General features: G+C 43.0%; 1 protein-coding gene across 1 annotated transcript; it reads left to right on the top strand.

The window, feature by feature from the left end:
* Positions 1 to 6,508: 6,508 nt before the first annotated feature.
* BTN1A1 (butyrophilin, subfamily 1, member A1) lies at positions 6,509 to 12,792 on the top strand. The gene is made up of 7 exons (XM_010832289.1): positions 6,509 to 6,639; positions 7,019 to 7,366; positions 8,724 to 9,005; positions 9,849 to 9,998; positions 10,509 to 10,529; positions 10,636 to 10,662; positions 11,067 to 12,792. The coding sequence occupies exons 1-7, from the start codon at positions 6,561 to 6,563 to the stop codon at positions 11,738 to 11,740; spliced, it is 1,581 nt and encodes a 526-aa protein (XP_010830591.1). The 5' UTR covers positions 6,509 to 6,560; the 3' UTR covers positions 11,741 to 12,792.
* Positions 12,793 to 15,307: the final 2,515 nt, after the last annotated feature.

Here is a 15,307-nt window from a genome sequence, read left to right as displayed (position 1 = left end):
CACTCCATTGTGCATTTCATGCTCACATTCCATCCTCCTTCCTACATCTTTAACTCAAATCTTAATGGGTAATTTTCCAAAGAAACTCATACAAGAACTTGCAGAATTCTGGTGTTTCCTCCATTGTTCTGTAAACAAGGCTTTGTATTTCTCCCCCTCCCCCTACCAGCTCTCTTTTCATAAGAGAGTAGCATGGAAGGCCTTATATTTCTTATAAAACCTCTCTGTGAAAACCTCAAAGAAAAATCAGACCAATAATGAACTCATGACTGTTGGTTGGTTGCTTAGTTGCTAAGTCTTGTCCAACTCTCTACAACTCTATCGACTGTAGCCCACCAGGCTTCTCTGTCCATGGGATTTCCCAGGCAAGAATACTGGAGTGAGTTGCCATTTTCTTCTCCAGGGGATCTTTCCGAACCAGCAATTGAACCCATGCCTCCTGTATTGGCAGGTGGATCCTTTGCTGCTGAGCCACCAGGAAAGCCTTGATGAATTCATAGCCTGCTTCTAACATTCTTTCATGTTTTCTATAGCCTGTCCTCCAGAGGGTGAATGGAGCCCTTTTTTGGAGGACCTCATCCCACCAAGTAACAGAAAGAGAGGGTCAGTGGGGGGATTCTGGGAACTACTCAGAGTGGCTCCTGTAACCCCAGCTCCTTCCTTATATCCTTTTATTTATCCCTTGCACAATCCAACCTAACTTTATTGGCTTCCATATATTCCCTTCCTGAGTCTCTTTGTTCTAGGAACTCTCTGTTTCAAAAGTATTTCCAGGAATATGACTCAGAGATGTCACCCCTCAACCAGTCCTCAGACTCTTGCTGCAGGGGGACACATTTAACCTTACTCCACCCCCAGGAATGCTGCCCTTCTACACAAAAATCCATCACATCTTCCTCGGGCTTCTTCAGTTCCTTTCTACTCACCCTTTACATACACAAATCGGTTGTACTATAATGCACATAATTTTTTTCTTCTAGTTTTATTGAGATCTAATTCACGTAGAGCACTGTATATGTTTTAGGTGTACAGCATAATGATTGACTTAAACACATCAGGAAATGATCACCAAGATAAATTTAGTGAACAGCCATCATCTCATACAAATACAAAATAAAAGAAAAAGGGGAAAAGGTTTCTTTCCTTGTGATGAAAACTGCTAAGACTGACTTTATTTACAACTTTCATATGCAACATATAGCAGTATTAATTATATGTATCGTGTTGTACATTATATCCCTAGTGCTTATTTATCTTAAAACTGGAAGTTTGTACCTTTTGATCACCTTCATTCAATTCCCCCTTCGCCCTACCCCTCCACTTCCGGTAACCACAAATCTCTCTCTTTTTCTATGAGTTGGTTCATTTGTTTGTTTTGAAGCATAACTGACCTACAACCTAACAAGCATGTTAATCCATGCTGCATAGCATAGTGATTCAATATTTCTGTACATTACAAAGTCATCACTGTACAATGCACATGAACTTAATACAGGCTTAATAAATGGGGGAATTGTGTCAGCATTATAATGTCAACATATCACTAGGTCACATCTAATTATTACCAGCATGCCAATAGTGTGTGCCCTGAGAAAAAGCGGCTGGCTACAAAGTTCATGACAAGCCACAGGATATGGTGCTATGCATCATGTGCCTGTGTTCCCCCAGCCCTCTCTTAGCTCAGTTTAGCCACACGCGAAAGACATAAGCCCAAGACCCTGAGCCAGAACCGTCATGCAGGGCATCTCCACAATTCGTGCAGAGCCAGCAGCTGCCTCTCCACCTGTAGCATCCATGTAAAGAACAGGATACAGTGCCTGTGGACCAGCAGCAGCCAGCATGGAGAAATCTGGTCCCAGTCCAGATCTAAATCAGAATCTGTTTTTAATAACACCCTCCAGTGAAGCATATGCTCACTTCAGTTAGAGAAGCACTGCTTTGGGAGGGATGGGAATGGGGAGGGGTTGTAATAGCATTAATAAATCATCTGAGATGTTTGACTATGCAAACTGTACTTAGAGGCTGTTAAAGGGGTGGGGAGAATCTGTGATGGGAACACAGAAAACCAAACAAAGGAAATAAGATCAATCATTTAACTCCCCCCCTTCCTCATCTCCCTCAAACACACACACAAAAAGTTGTGCGGGAAAATAAAAGTAATTACATACAAAACTTGGTTTCATAAAAATATAGTCACATAACCATGGTATAGGAAACATTGAACAAAAATGGCATACTTCTATTGGTGATATAAAAGAATGGTGTTAGTCAGGGTTCTCCAGAGAAACAGGACCAATAGGATATATATTTAAGAAGATTTATTATGAAGGATAGGCTCATGTAATTATAAAAGCAAAGAAGTCTCACAGTCTTCCCTTTGTAACCTGGAGATCCAGAAAAACTGGTGGTGTAGTTCTGGTCCAAACATGCAGACCTGAGAAGCAGGGGAGACAGTGATGTAAGTCCAGGCAGAGTCCAAATGCCAGAGAACCAGAAGTGCCAACATCTGAGGGCAGGACCTGGAAGTTTCAGACCAGACAAAGAGCAAATTCACCCTTTCTGCATCTTTTTGTTCTATTCAGGCCCTCAAAGGACTGGATGATACCCACCTGCATTAGTGAGGGCAATTTCCTCACTTACTAATGCATATACCTATCTCTTCTGGCAACATCCTCACAAACACAGCCAAAAATAACATTTTACCAGTTACCTGGTGGTCCTTAGCCCAATCAAGCTGACACATGAAATCAACCATCACAAGAACTAAATCACCCCTAACCATACTAGAGCATCAAAAAGTAATATCTAAAAATTAATCAAGAAATAGCAACATAAATTGTTCCTCTTGAGAATACTTAGATAAATACCAGATAAAGCAATAAAGCATTTGAAGAGGCTATTTCTAGGAAATGAGAACACATAGGGTGAGACTGGTGCTATTCTTATAAGCTCTTTATACTTTTTTTTTTTTTAAAGCTTTGTATGGATGACCTTGACAGAATAGAAACTGACTTTTTTTTTTTTTTTTTAAATGCTAGTGGTTACCTCAGTAAAATGCAGTTGGAGGTCAAGTAAGACAAGGGTGAGAGTCATCACTGGCTCTGACTAGTTTATAATATCGGGAAATTTGAATGGCGTGTGATGAAAAGTGGAGTGGGGTGGGGAGAAGCCCTTATATTTTTGCATTCAATTTGCTCTTATACAGAGCACATCACATTCTTCAGCCCAAATGGTTTCACGTCTAAAAGAAAGAGTTTATGCGTCTAGTCTCCAGAACAGCAGGAAATTGCTCATAGCAGCCCCACATCACAAAGGCACCCCACAAACAATGGGAGTCATGACAGGTGGGGGCATCTAGAATCTGTGTTCACAGATGGAGCCTGGAAAATTCAGAGATCCTGTCCAGTGCTGTCGGTTTCTGTTGAAATGACTCAGGTATTATCCAACCAGAACCTTGGCTGCCACATAATAGTTTGAGTTCTGTGTACCATTTGCTGTCTATTTCCTGGCTCCTTTCCTTCAATCTAGCTCTCTTAGGTGAAAATAAAAGTTCTTCCCCCTCCCCTCTTCCCAAATTATCATTAGATATTTTGACAATGCAGAGCAAGGGAGAGAAGTCTAATCAGAATGAATTAAGGAGAGGAAACTCATTATCAGTGATATTTGTGAAAGTTAAGCACAAACGAAAGCTGAAAACGAGACAGATACATCTCAAACTAGGAAAGCGAAGGACTGGTTGGTGTGATTTAAGCTGCAAATTCTACTTCCGTCTATGTGCTGATAAGAGGTCAGAGAGTATAAACTCAAAGAGCTCAGTTTAGGAGGGGAAGAGAGACTTGGAAACAAAAGACAAAAATAAATGCATATGCATCTCAGAGTAGGCTTCAGGTCACGTTCCTGACAGCAAAGAGGGACCAGGAAGTTGTCCATGTCACAGGATAAATCTGGCGCATCTTCCTGGAGAGCCGATTTCAGTTGGAGGGGGTAAAGTCTAGTCAAGGTCACATTTCTTTCAAAATTTCACATTTAATGCAGTAAAATGTTTTAATTTACCTTAAACGTTATAGGTAAGCCTGAAGACTTTAGAAGTGTTTCTCACGTGAGCTAGCAAGTGCTGGGAGACTAGGGAGAAAAGGCTAAGAGAAAGGAAGCAGGAAGGCCACTAGATCTTACAGCATTTTCTTGACCAGATTAAGGGGCTTGAACTGGATGCTGGGGTCATTAAGCAGTCATGTAGACATTTTTAAGCAAAAAGTGACAAGATCAGATTTACATTTGAGAAAATTCATTCTCCTGGCACTCGGCATATCCACTGAAGCAAGTATCTTTTTCTTTTCTTTTTTTTAAGCAGTTCTCTTTTGTTGGTCTTGATCACAGTCTCAATTAAAAGGCAAAGAACAAAGGAGTAGTGAAGGGTTTTTGCCACAAATATAATACAGAGCTGATGTTTTCAATTTTTAAAAAATTCACACATATTGTTTTTTTTTAAAAAAAAGCACCAGACTGTCAAAAAAGGCAATTACTTGAAAAGTTTACTTCCGGAATATATTAAAATATATAAATATGAAAAATGACCAACCTATGGTATAAATGCATAATTAAGTAATAATTTGGTCTGTTTCATCCAGCCCATTAGTGATGATGAGGAAGAATAGACCTCAGTGCTGGTGAGAAGGACATTTCCACTGATGGTGTGATTGGATTGACATTTCAGGAAGAAGCTTTGACAATATGTTCATACCCTTTGGCCTAATGAGAGTATTTCTGGGAATTCAGCAGAAAGTGTATCAGTAAGTTAACAAAAATGTGGACAAAGACTTGTGTATAAACTGCACTATTTATAATAGGCAAAAAACCCAAGATGTGCCATGATCTCAGGAATTATAGGAACCTTCAATATGATATAATATAGCTATTAACAATGTTTCAAATTACATAAAAGCATTAGTCACTCAGTCATGTCTGACTCTGTGACCCAATGGACTGTAGCCTGCCAGGCTCCTCTGTCCATGTGATTCTCCAGGCAAGAATACTGGAGTGGGTAGCCATTCCCTTTTCCAAGGGATCTTCCCAACCCAGGGAATGAACCCTGATCTCTTGCATTGCAAGCAAATTCTTTATGGTCTGAGCCACCAGGGAAGCCCAAATTATATAAAAGTATATCAAATTATATAAATCATCAGTCCTATTGCTGGAGGCTATCATTACTTGCTGACATTATGAGTGATTTCTACCTTAAAATATACATATCTTTAAAATGTTTTCTATAACAGTAAGAGGTTTAACCCAAAACAGGGAGTTGTAGGCCTCATAAATTGCTTTTAGGGAGGTAGCTTTGCAGAGAGGCAACTCTGGGCCCTGAAAACTGAATCATACCCATGCATTCTCAGCCTATCTTTAGTTTTCAGCTCATATAAATAATAATAGAATAAAAACTTCCCCTCTTCTAAATCCCTATTATATGCTAAGCACATAACATGCTTAATCTCATTTAACCCTTGTACCACTACTCCAAAGAAGGTATTATTAACAATATTTCCATTTTAGAGATTTAAAAAGTGAGGCTTGGAGATGGCCCAAGACTTTGCATCTTATTTTAGTGTTTTCTTAAATCCTCTTTCTTTTTCGCTCTGTCCCCTTCTGTAAACAGGTTATCAATGCATAGCGTAATTTCTAAGCTGAAGACCACAAATCCACAGACTCTTCTCCTCTCTGGAACTTTTTTCCCCCAAAGTAAATACATCAGGGATGAGGAGGGAGTGTGTTGGGGTGGAAGGGTGTGGGGAGGCAGACTTTCCTGAGAGTACTTCCCCCTTCCTTCTCCTTTAACTTTTGCCAATGGGGCCACAACCAGCTTTCTCATTTGGTAGCAGAAGCTTGTTGGTGCCTTTTCCTCCAACATCAGAGGTCAGTATCTGGGACTGTTCTCACCCCTGAGAGAGCCAGCAGCCAGTCATTTTCTCTTTCCTGGGCTCCTTCCTTCCTAGTCCCAGGCCCTCTATTCTTCCAGCCCTTTGGCTCTCTTCAGCTCCCCTTTCTTGTTCTGTCTCCTCCAGCCTTTCTTCTTTCCTGCTCCTGCTTATTTCCCTAGTCTCTATCTCTGCCTCCATCACTGTATCTTTATTATCATTGCTAAAAGCAGATGTCAAATTATTGTATTTGAAAGAAGAGATTTTTTTGACATAGTAGTTCCAAGACTTGTCTATTTATAATACAGAAACCCGTTAATGGGTACTATGCATCACAATTGCCTTCTCCTAAGACTCTCTTGGGGGGTTAGAGCCCATTTTCTGTTTTGTACAGACAAGATTGACTAACCTTAGGGTGGTAGGTGGATGTGTGCTGACGGCAGCCGGGACTGAAAGTCTACCCTTGGCAGAAGGCAAGGAGGAAGCTTAAGGTGCAAATGATGCTTTCCAAGCTGAAAAGAATTGCTGGGAGGGCACAGGAGCATGGTGTCTCAATAACTCCTAGTTATTGCCTATTCTTTCATCTCTCCTAGGCTGAAGTTCCCGACAAACTCGAGCCCACCAGCATCTTGCTGCCCAGAAAGGTTGGAGATGGCAGTCTTTCCAAACTCCTGCCTCGCGGGGTGTCTGCTCATTTTCATTCTCCTCCAGCTGCCCAAGCTGGATTCTGGTAGGTCAGGAAGCCATCAGACTTGTTCCCCAAAACCCTTTTAGGCTGGAAGGGGTTGGCAGGCCTAGACTAGGGGATAAGTTGGAAGAGGGTTTGAGCTGAGTAGAGAAGGAGCTGCGAATTATCTTTCTGGGTGGAACTTTGTTTCAATGATGTCCTGCCTTTTTCTCTCAATTATAGGATAATTTCTAGCCTACAAGCTTGAAATTTCTCAGTAATTGTAAGCAATCCCGTTTGGTTGTCCTTAGGGACTTTCCCAAGGGCCCAGATGGATTCCCTGGAGCTGTAGTGGGAGAGTGCCCTTCAGTGGGATCCTCATCTGTATCAGTCCTCAACTCCCACCTCCACATTCCGTCCGCCCCTCTTGGTGTTTTGGCAGCTCCCTTTGACGTGATCGGACCCCCGGAGCCCATCCTGGCGGTGGTGGGTGAAGATGCAGAGCTGCCCTGTCGTCTGTCCCCTAACGTGAGCGCCAAGGGCATGGAGCTGCGCTGGTTCCGGGAGAAGGTCTCGCCTGCGGTGTTCGTGAGCCGCGAAGGGCAAGAGCAGGAGGGCGAGGAGATGGCTGAATACCGGGGAAGAGTGTCGCTGGTGGAGGACCACATCGCCGAGGGCAGCGTCGCTGTGAGGATACAGGAGGTCAAAGCCTCTGATGATGGGGAGTACCGATGCTTTTTCAGGCAGGACGAAAACTACGAAGAGGCCATTGTGCATCTGAAGGTGGCTGGTGAGTGGACGGGTTTTGACTTTCTCCGGTGACTCCATGCGAGATAATATTTTCCTGTGGCTCTGTTACTTTGGAAACCATCAAACCTGTTCCCCAAATCCCTTTCAGGCTGGAAGGGATTGGCAGGCCTAGAGTAGTAGATAAGTAGGAAGAGGGTTTGAGCTGAGTAGACAGGGAGCAGCGAATGATCTTTCTCCTTGGAACTTTGTTTCCATGATGTCCTGCTTTTTTCTCTCAATTATAGAATAATCATTTCCCCATGTTAATAATTAAATAAGTGTAAGATGTAATGACTATATAACATTCTCTTCTATTAGTGCATCATAATTTGCTTGGTCAAAGCCCAGAATTGAGCATTTAAGTTGTGTCTGTTTTTCACCATTTATAGTAAGGCTATAGTGAGCAATCCCAGTGCTTACTTGGTGAATTAGTACCCAAGACTGATTTTGTGAGATTGTAGAGCATGGTGGCTTGTTAAGGGTCTTGACCTACCTAGAAAAGTTTTGGTTTTGTTTCTGTTTTTGCTTCAAGCCAGAATTCAGAGTGAAACTATAAGGAAATGGTACACACCAAGGAACAAAGTATACTTTGAGGTCTGCCTTTCCCACCTGGCATCAAGAAAATTTCTTTCTGAGCTACATTTCCTACTGTAAAACTGGGGGAGCACCTGCCGAACAAGATTTTGCAAGAATGAGATTAAAAAAAAAAAAAATCAGTATAGGAATTCCCTGGCGGTTCGGTGCTTCCAATGCAGGGGGTATTGATCAGGGAACTAAGATCCCTCATGCCTGGAATATGAGAAACTGCTTTGTCAATTCTAAAAGCATTATATACTTGTAAAATATTGCTGTGCAATATATATTGCTTCTTATGCATATATTCAAGTAAAGATGAAGTTTGAAAAATACATGGGTGAAATGTGGGTCCCTGTTTCATAACAGGGTGTCCCACATGGTAGTATCATATATAACTCATCTTTCCTTTTAAAGGAAGTGTCTTAAAAACTGGTTATAAAGCCCTAGAGATTTGACAGCATAAAGCTGTCAATGTTACCTTTTATGAATGATAGACACCTTTGAGAATCTGCTGAAAATGGTGGCCCTTTTCGTGAAAAGAAAACATATTCTCACATATATACACAATTTGGAATATGACTTTAAGCCAATAGTTGTTTCATCTCTGATAAGATGTCTTCTTTTTTGGATACCTCAGTTCCCTTGTGTAGTAAAACATGGAGATGGGTCCCTCTTATTCCCAATTCCTCTGGGCTTCTCTTTCTCAAACTATATAGCCCTATGGTTATAAGGCTCCCAGAAGAGTGTCCACTAAAGGAGTAAGGCACCTTCTTTCTCCATAGCTCTGGGCTCTGATCCTCACATCAGTATGAAAGTTCAAGAGAGTGGAGAGATCCAGCTGGAGTGTACCTCAGTGGGATGGTACCCAGAGCCCCAAGTACAGTGGCGAACTCACAGGGGAGAAGAGTTTCCATCCATGTCAGAGTCCAGGAATCCTGATGAAGAAGGTTTGTTTACTGTGAGAGCTTCAGTGATCATCAGGGACACCTCTATGAAGAATGTGTCCTGCTGCATCCAGAACCTCCTTCTTGGCCAGGAGAAAGAAATAGAGGTTTCCATACCAGGTCAGTAAAACAGGTGCTGGGTTCCTTTTTGACACAGTTTCAGGGCAACATCACATGGGATATCTGCCCAGCTACAACCTCCTGGCAGATTTGTCTATTTTTCTCATCTTAAACTTTCCCCACCTAAACTCCTGCCCGCTGAGCCCCACCAACTTCACTAGAGATTCTGAAGGCATAAGTTTTATACCTAGATCTCACAAACTTTCCAGATTTTCCATCTTAGAAGATATATCTTAGACAGGGAAGTCTTCCAGATTTTCTTAGGAGATATATCTTGGAAAAGCTTTGTCTTTGAAGGGTGTGGTCTTCCTGATTCAGAGCCTTCTGGATCTAGCTAAATCAGTTCTCCTCTTTCCACCCTTACCTCCCCCTCCTCCCTATCCCATGCTAGAGCTCCAAGTTTCCAGAGTCTTCATACTCTACCTCTGGTTCAGCAAGGAAGTTTTCCTTATTCTTGGGTCATTGAATACCCTTCTGTTGCACACAGAAAGTGATATTTCCCCTTCCTTATTTACTTCCCTCATCCCCTTGGCTCCCATCCTGCATTGATGGCTAAGGAGAAATTTCCATGATAACATGAATCGGTCCATTATATTCTTTATTCCACAGGTCCTGTCCTCAAATGACTCTTCTTCATCTTCATTCCTCTCTTTCTCTGCTCTCTCTTACCTAAGACCAAAATTTATCTGAAAACCTCAGAGTGGTATTGGAGGGACTCTTTTGCCATGGGAGGAATGTGAGAGGTCCAGGTCATCATCTATCCAGCTCCCTTTGGAATCAAGAGAGGAGCTAGATTTTCTCTGAGTTTCTCAACAAATGTCCTTCTTGGGGATTTTGTTCTAGCCTCCTTCTTCCCAAGGCTGACTCCCTGGATGGTGGCTGTGGCTGTCATCTTGGTGGTCCTAGGACTTCTCACAATTGGGTCCATATTTTTTACCTGGAGACTATACAAGGAAAGATCCAGACAGAGGAGGAATGAATTCAGCTCTAAAGGTAAGTCATAGAATCCCAGTCTACTTGTCAGGAGTGCTTCCACATGAGGGTGAACCCAAGTCCTTTAGGATGACTGCCAATGGGAGTCAAACTGCCAATCAATTATCTACTTAATTCCAGAATTCTAAAAATCAGAGGGGATTATAAAGCTCCTGAATTCAGTAGCACCCAATATGAAGAATAACAGAGGTTTGGGTATAAGATGAGTCAAAGAAATTCTAATTGAGATAATAGACCTGATGTTTATTCATTATTAATCTTCAGACTCTAGCCTTACTTTTAACTTGGTTTCTCAGTAATGATTAAAGTTCTGATACTAAGTAAGTAGGAACTTCCTGCATATTTCTTAGAAAACAAAACAAAATTCTTGTTCTTCATTTGTTGATAATGCCTCAATAATCAGGTAGTCATGAATTAAATAATTTCTTTTATATGTTTCTCACACCTGTTTTGTTCCCTCCCTCACACCCAGGCTAGAAGGTCATTAAGGTATTTCTGTTTGTTTTCCAGAGAAACTCCTGGAAGAGCTCAGTAAGTTCTATGTCCTTTGTCTTTTTTCATCCACAAAGTTGTCTCTCTCTTATTATAAAACATGTCAATAACACCCTTTCCCTCTCCCCACCCTCTCTCACTACAGAATGGAAAAGGGCTACATTGCATGCAGGTCAGTGACTCTGAATATCTTAAGGGCTCTGAGGTGCTACCCTGCAGGTATTGAAAGTCCTCCAATACTTGGAAATAAAAACCACTAATATATAGAGGGGAAAGATGATGACAAATGGCCCCAACATTATCCTTGAGGCACATAAAGGGCCCTTGGAAGATGGCTAGAAGGCAAGCCCCCTCTGACAGGGTCCCATGGGGTACTGGGGACAGTCAGTTGATACATCACCCTATGGCTGTGGATGGAAGAGGGGAAAAGAGACAGCTGAGCAGGCCAAGCAGTTCCCTTCCTGAGGAGATCTGTCAACTGCTAGAGCAGGTCTCCACTTCTTCAGAGAAGAAAGGATGGTTCTTTCAACCTGTGACATTCACTGATAATCAGACTCACTTTCTCTCTGTCTCTAGTGGATGTGACTCTGGATCCAGATACTGCCCACCCCCACCTCTTTCTGTACGAAGATTCAAAATCTGTCCGACTGGAAGATTCACGTCAGAAACTTCCTGAGAAACCAGAGAGATTTGACTCCTGGCCCTGTGTGATGGGTCGTGAGGCCTTCACCTCGGGGAGACATTACTGGGAGGTGGAGGTGGGAGACAGGACGGACTGGGCAATTGGGGTGTGTAGGGAGAATGTGATGAAGAAAGGATTTGACCCCATGACTCCCGAGAATGGGTTCTGGGCTGTGGAGCTCTATGGAAATGGGTACTGGGCTCTCACCCCACTGCGGACCCCTCTCCCACTGGCTGGACCCCCCCGCCGGGTTGGGGTCTTCCTTGACTATGAATCAGGAGACATCTTCTTCTACAACATGACTGATGGATCCCATATCTATACTTTCTCCAAGGCCTCTTTCTCTGGCCCCCTCCGGCCCTTCTTCTGCTTGTGGTCCTGTGGTAAAAAGCCCCTGACTATCTGCCCAGTCACTGATGGGCTTGAGGGAGTCATGGTAGTTGCTGATGCCAAGGACATTTCAAAGGAGATCCCACTGTCCCCCATGGGGGAGGACTCTGCCTCCGGGGATATAGAAACCCTCCATTCTAAACTAATCCCTCTCCAGCCCAGCCAAGGGGTGCCTTAAGAAATACTCCAGCTCAGCTCTTCCCCTCTACTCTAACCCCCCTTCCACCACTCCCAGGGCTTCATCTGCCAGCTTTACTCAGCCCCTGTTTCTTCCTGTTGGGTAGGGATTAATTAATCTTGAGAAGGTTGTGTTGCTGCTGATAGAGTGTTAGGAATAGGCCCTTCCTAATCTGTTTTGGTAACAATAGTCAAGGGGCAGGGAGGTGACTCAGACTGCTTCTTGTGGTCTCCCATCCCAGAGGCCAAATCCTCTAGGGAGGGAATTGCAGTTTGGGGATCAAGATGGAGTTAGGTCGGCATGGGGTTATGACAGAAACATCTTGGTGTCCAGGATAGGGGTATATAGAGGAACAGGTTTTAAGTAAGCAGAAAACCCAAAGGGTTCTGGGAAGGGAAAACCGGTGGCTGAAATCCCATAAAGGAACTTGGAGGGAACATCATAATAGAGGAAAATGAGGTGAACTCAGGCAGTGATAAACATCTGACTTGTCCCTAGAGCTTTAGGGCCCATATCTCAGATTTTCTAAGTCATTCATACAGGGTGGATCTGAGCAATTGGCAACGGGAGTAAAGAAGGTGAGGAGGTCAGATAGAATGAAAGAGGAAAGAATTTTAAACAAAATGCAAAGGGCTCTTTCCAACCTCACTTTGTTGATTCCACAAGTTGCTGGTTGTCTTCTTTCTTTTATCTAGAATCTCTCCACTTTAGAGGCATTTTCAGGCATCATCTTTCAGTGATATCACCACTTCATTGGCCATTGTCTCATGGCCAATGGCCACGTCTCACCCACATATGGTTTAAAACTGCTCAACCACACCTTTAATTAGCTTTAACCACCATCTTCTCCCATACTGAGCCACGAATCACTCCACACCCAGCTTTCCTACATGCTGCTTCTCCTCAGGGTCCCCTGAAAGCTGCATCATTGTGCTCAGCACAGCTAGATTGATTGCACTTGTTTGTATTTGCATTTTCCTGTATGTGTTTGTCTTATCCAGGCTCCCACCTTCCATTTCCATTGGGTTTTCCAGGGTCAATGTTGCCCATGGTCTTAACCTAATAAATAAGTCTGTCTGTTGAAAACAGCTTTTGCACCTCCCTTTCTTTATTCAACAAATGGAACTGACACAAAAACAGAGACAATAAACCTGCATGGGAACTCAGTGGGTCAAAGCACTGTGGTTCTGTTTATCCAAGACCCATCCCCAGACCTGATGGCAGTAGGCTCACCAGGGCAGGCAGCACAGGGCCTCCTGTCCCAGGAAGGGCCAGCTACTTACAAAAAGGCCACAGTGCCAGTGGCTACCCACCTGTAGCCTCTGGAGGAAATATTTGATGATGCCTCATAACTGGATAAACAAACAAACTTGGGTGATCCTCCTTTCCTTGCCCCTTCCTCAAGCTGTATTCACCCTACCCTACATTGGACTCCTGAAAGAAGACCACCATTTATGTCTGCTTTCGAAGTATTCATTTATGTTCAAATTGTACTTTTAGAAAGTAAAAGATTTTTTTAAAAGTCCAAACTTCTTTAAAAAATACTTGAGAATCTTAAGTAGTTGTTTTGCCAGTTTAATGTACTATGTGTATCCTGAAATGTATATATAAAATCTTACCCTAAATAAATGGGGCTGCCACAGGAACCCCTCTCTGAGAGTAGAAAGAGAAATAGTCAGAGGTTTCAATTAGCTCTGCGACTGCCCTCACCTTCCTATTTCCTCATGATCTTCAAGGAAAATGGTTACCAAACATAGTATTGAGCTGGCAGTAGATTCTGAACTTATGTGATAAGCCTTGCAGCTCCCTTTCCATCGCAGCTCCCTTTCCATCTGGCACCAGATACCAGTGCCTGAAGGAGGAAATTAACAGTCTTGGTAGCTCTGGCTTTATTTTTAAATCTTCCAAAAGAGAAGAAAGGTGGCCTTGCTGATGCTTCGTCAAAGCCTGTCTTAATGACCTGAAGCAGAATCAGTGATACTGTGGTTTCAGAAGGTCCAGAAAGGCCTCTCCCACCAGTGCAAATAATTAACTGTAGTATTTCCAAGGCCTGACTTCCTTTTTAAACCAGAAACTAAAACCTTTCACCCCACAGCTAAAGACCAGCCTTAAAAATGCAAATGCTCCTGAAATAATAGTAACAGGACTTCATTTCACACACCAAAAGCCAACTCTGGTCATCACATGTTTGAAAGGGTCTGCCTCTCTTTAAAAGAGACCCAGACATTCACATTAAGAGAAAAATAACTGTGCAACTCCTATCATCACTAATCAACAACAGCTCTTCCGTGCCATCTCTCTGCATATCCTTATTCATCTGCTCCTTCTGCCTCCAAACAACACTCAGGTCTCCTCAAATCGCCCTCTGGAAAACTCCGAATCGACTCTCAACTATACGCGCCTTTACTCTTGCCACTCACTTTAAAATTTAAAATAGAAATCGTCTTTTTCCTTGAATACATATGAAAGTTAATTTTAAAAAGTAAAAATGATCCCAAATCTCACTCAAATATAACCAATTAAAGCATCTCTGCCTGCAATGCGGGAGACCTGGGTTCAACCCCTGGGTTGGGAAGATCCCCTGGAGAAGGAAATGGCAACCCACTCCAGTATTCTTGCCTGGAAAATCCCATGGACAGAGGAGCCTGGTGGGCTACAGTCCACGGGGTAGCAAAGAGTCGGACACGACTGAGCGACTTCACTTTCACTTTCACTTCTCCTTTAAAAAATAAAAAGAATCTGTATTGTTTAGTTCAAAGGACTTAAACTAAATACTTTTTGAGGAGTGTTTCAAACTAGTTGGAAAGTCTTTGAGGTACAGCTTTGCTGGACATAAACACAGATGTACGAAAACCTTACGAATTAAGGGACGATAGAGTGACATACTTGTAGAAAGAGAAAGGCAGAACTGGTTTTAGTTTGATGCCTCCTTTTTGAGAGCAGCATAACATCCATTCAGAAAAGTCCACAAATCCTCAGGGTACAGCTAGAAAATTCAGATCAAGAAGCAAGACACTTGGGACCCCCTTACATGGGTCTCGAGGGTCTAGCGGACAGAAAGGAGAGGAGGGAGGAGTTAATGAGCACCCGAGGGCTGGGCCCCAGCAAGAACCAAACTGAATAGCGTTAAGACTTCCCAGGAGTAGGTGTCAGTTTAAGTAAGGCAATTTCAGCAATATGGGTGCCATTATACAAACAAGAATTCTGTCGAGAGCGGAAAGAAATTTCCCTTACTCTTGGCTACGCAGCCGAGCGCCGTCCGGCCGGCTGCAGCCTGGAATCGAATCTGCGTTCATTCAGAAGACACTGCCCGACGGCCCCCGCAACCCGACACTTGACTCCGCGTTTCCACTCGGGGTCGGCGTCAGGGCCGTACGTAAACTGGTGGTTGCCTTTTTTAATTGAAAATTTTCCGCATCCTCAGAAAAAGAGAAAAAAGGAAAAAAAAAAAAAAAAGGGACTACCGTTCATGTAGACATTGAAATAAAATTTGAGGGCATCTATTTGCCAGCAGGTCAGGATGGCCGAGCGGTCTAAGGCGCTGCGTTCAGGTCGCAGTCTCCCCTG

Source organism: Bison bison, unplaced genomic scaffold (assembly GCF_000754665.1).
Source record: "Bison bison bison isolate TAMUID 2011002044 unplaced genomic scaffold, Bison_UMD1.0 scf7180017860731, whole genome shotgun sequence".
Taxonomy (NCBI): Eukaryota; Metazoa; Chordata; class Mammalia; order Artiodactyla; family Bovidae; genus Bison; species Bison bison.
Note: the sequence above shows the minus strand (reverse complement) of the source record. Positions and strands in the feature narration are given on the sequence as shown.

Bases quoted from the DNA above. Each gene is read 5' to 3' on its own strand.
- BTN1A1 (XM_010832289.1), top strand. From the start codon at position 6,561: ATGGCAGTCTTTCCAAACTCCTGCCTCGCGGGGTGTCTGCTCATTTTC. The intron at 10,530-10,635 runs GTAAGTTCTATG...CTCTCACTACAG, and splicing joins GAAACTCCTGGAAGAGCTCA to AATGGAAAAGGGCTACATTG. The intron at 10,663-11,066 runs GTCAGTGACTCT...CTCTGTCTCTAG, and splicing joins AAGGGCTACATTGCATGCAG to TGGATGTGACTCTGGATCCA.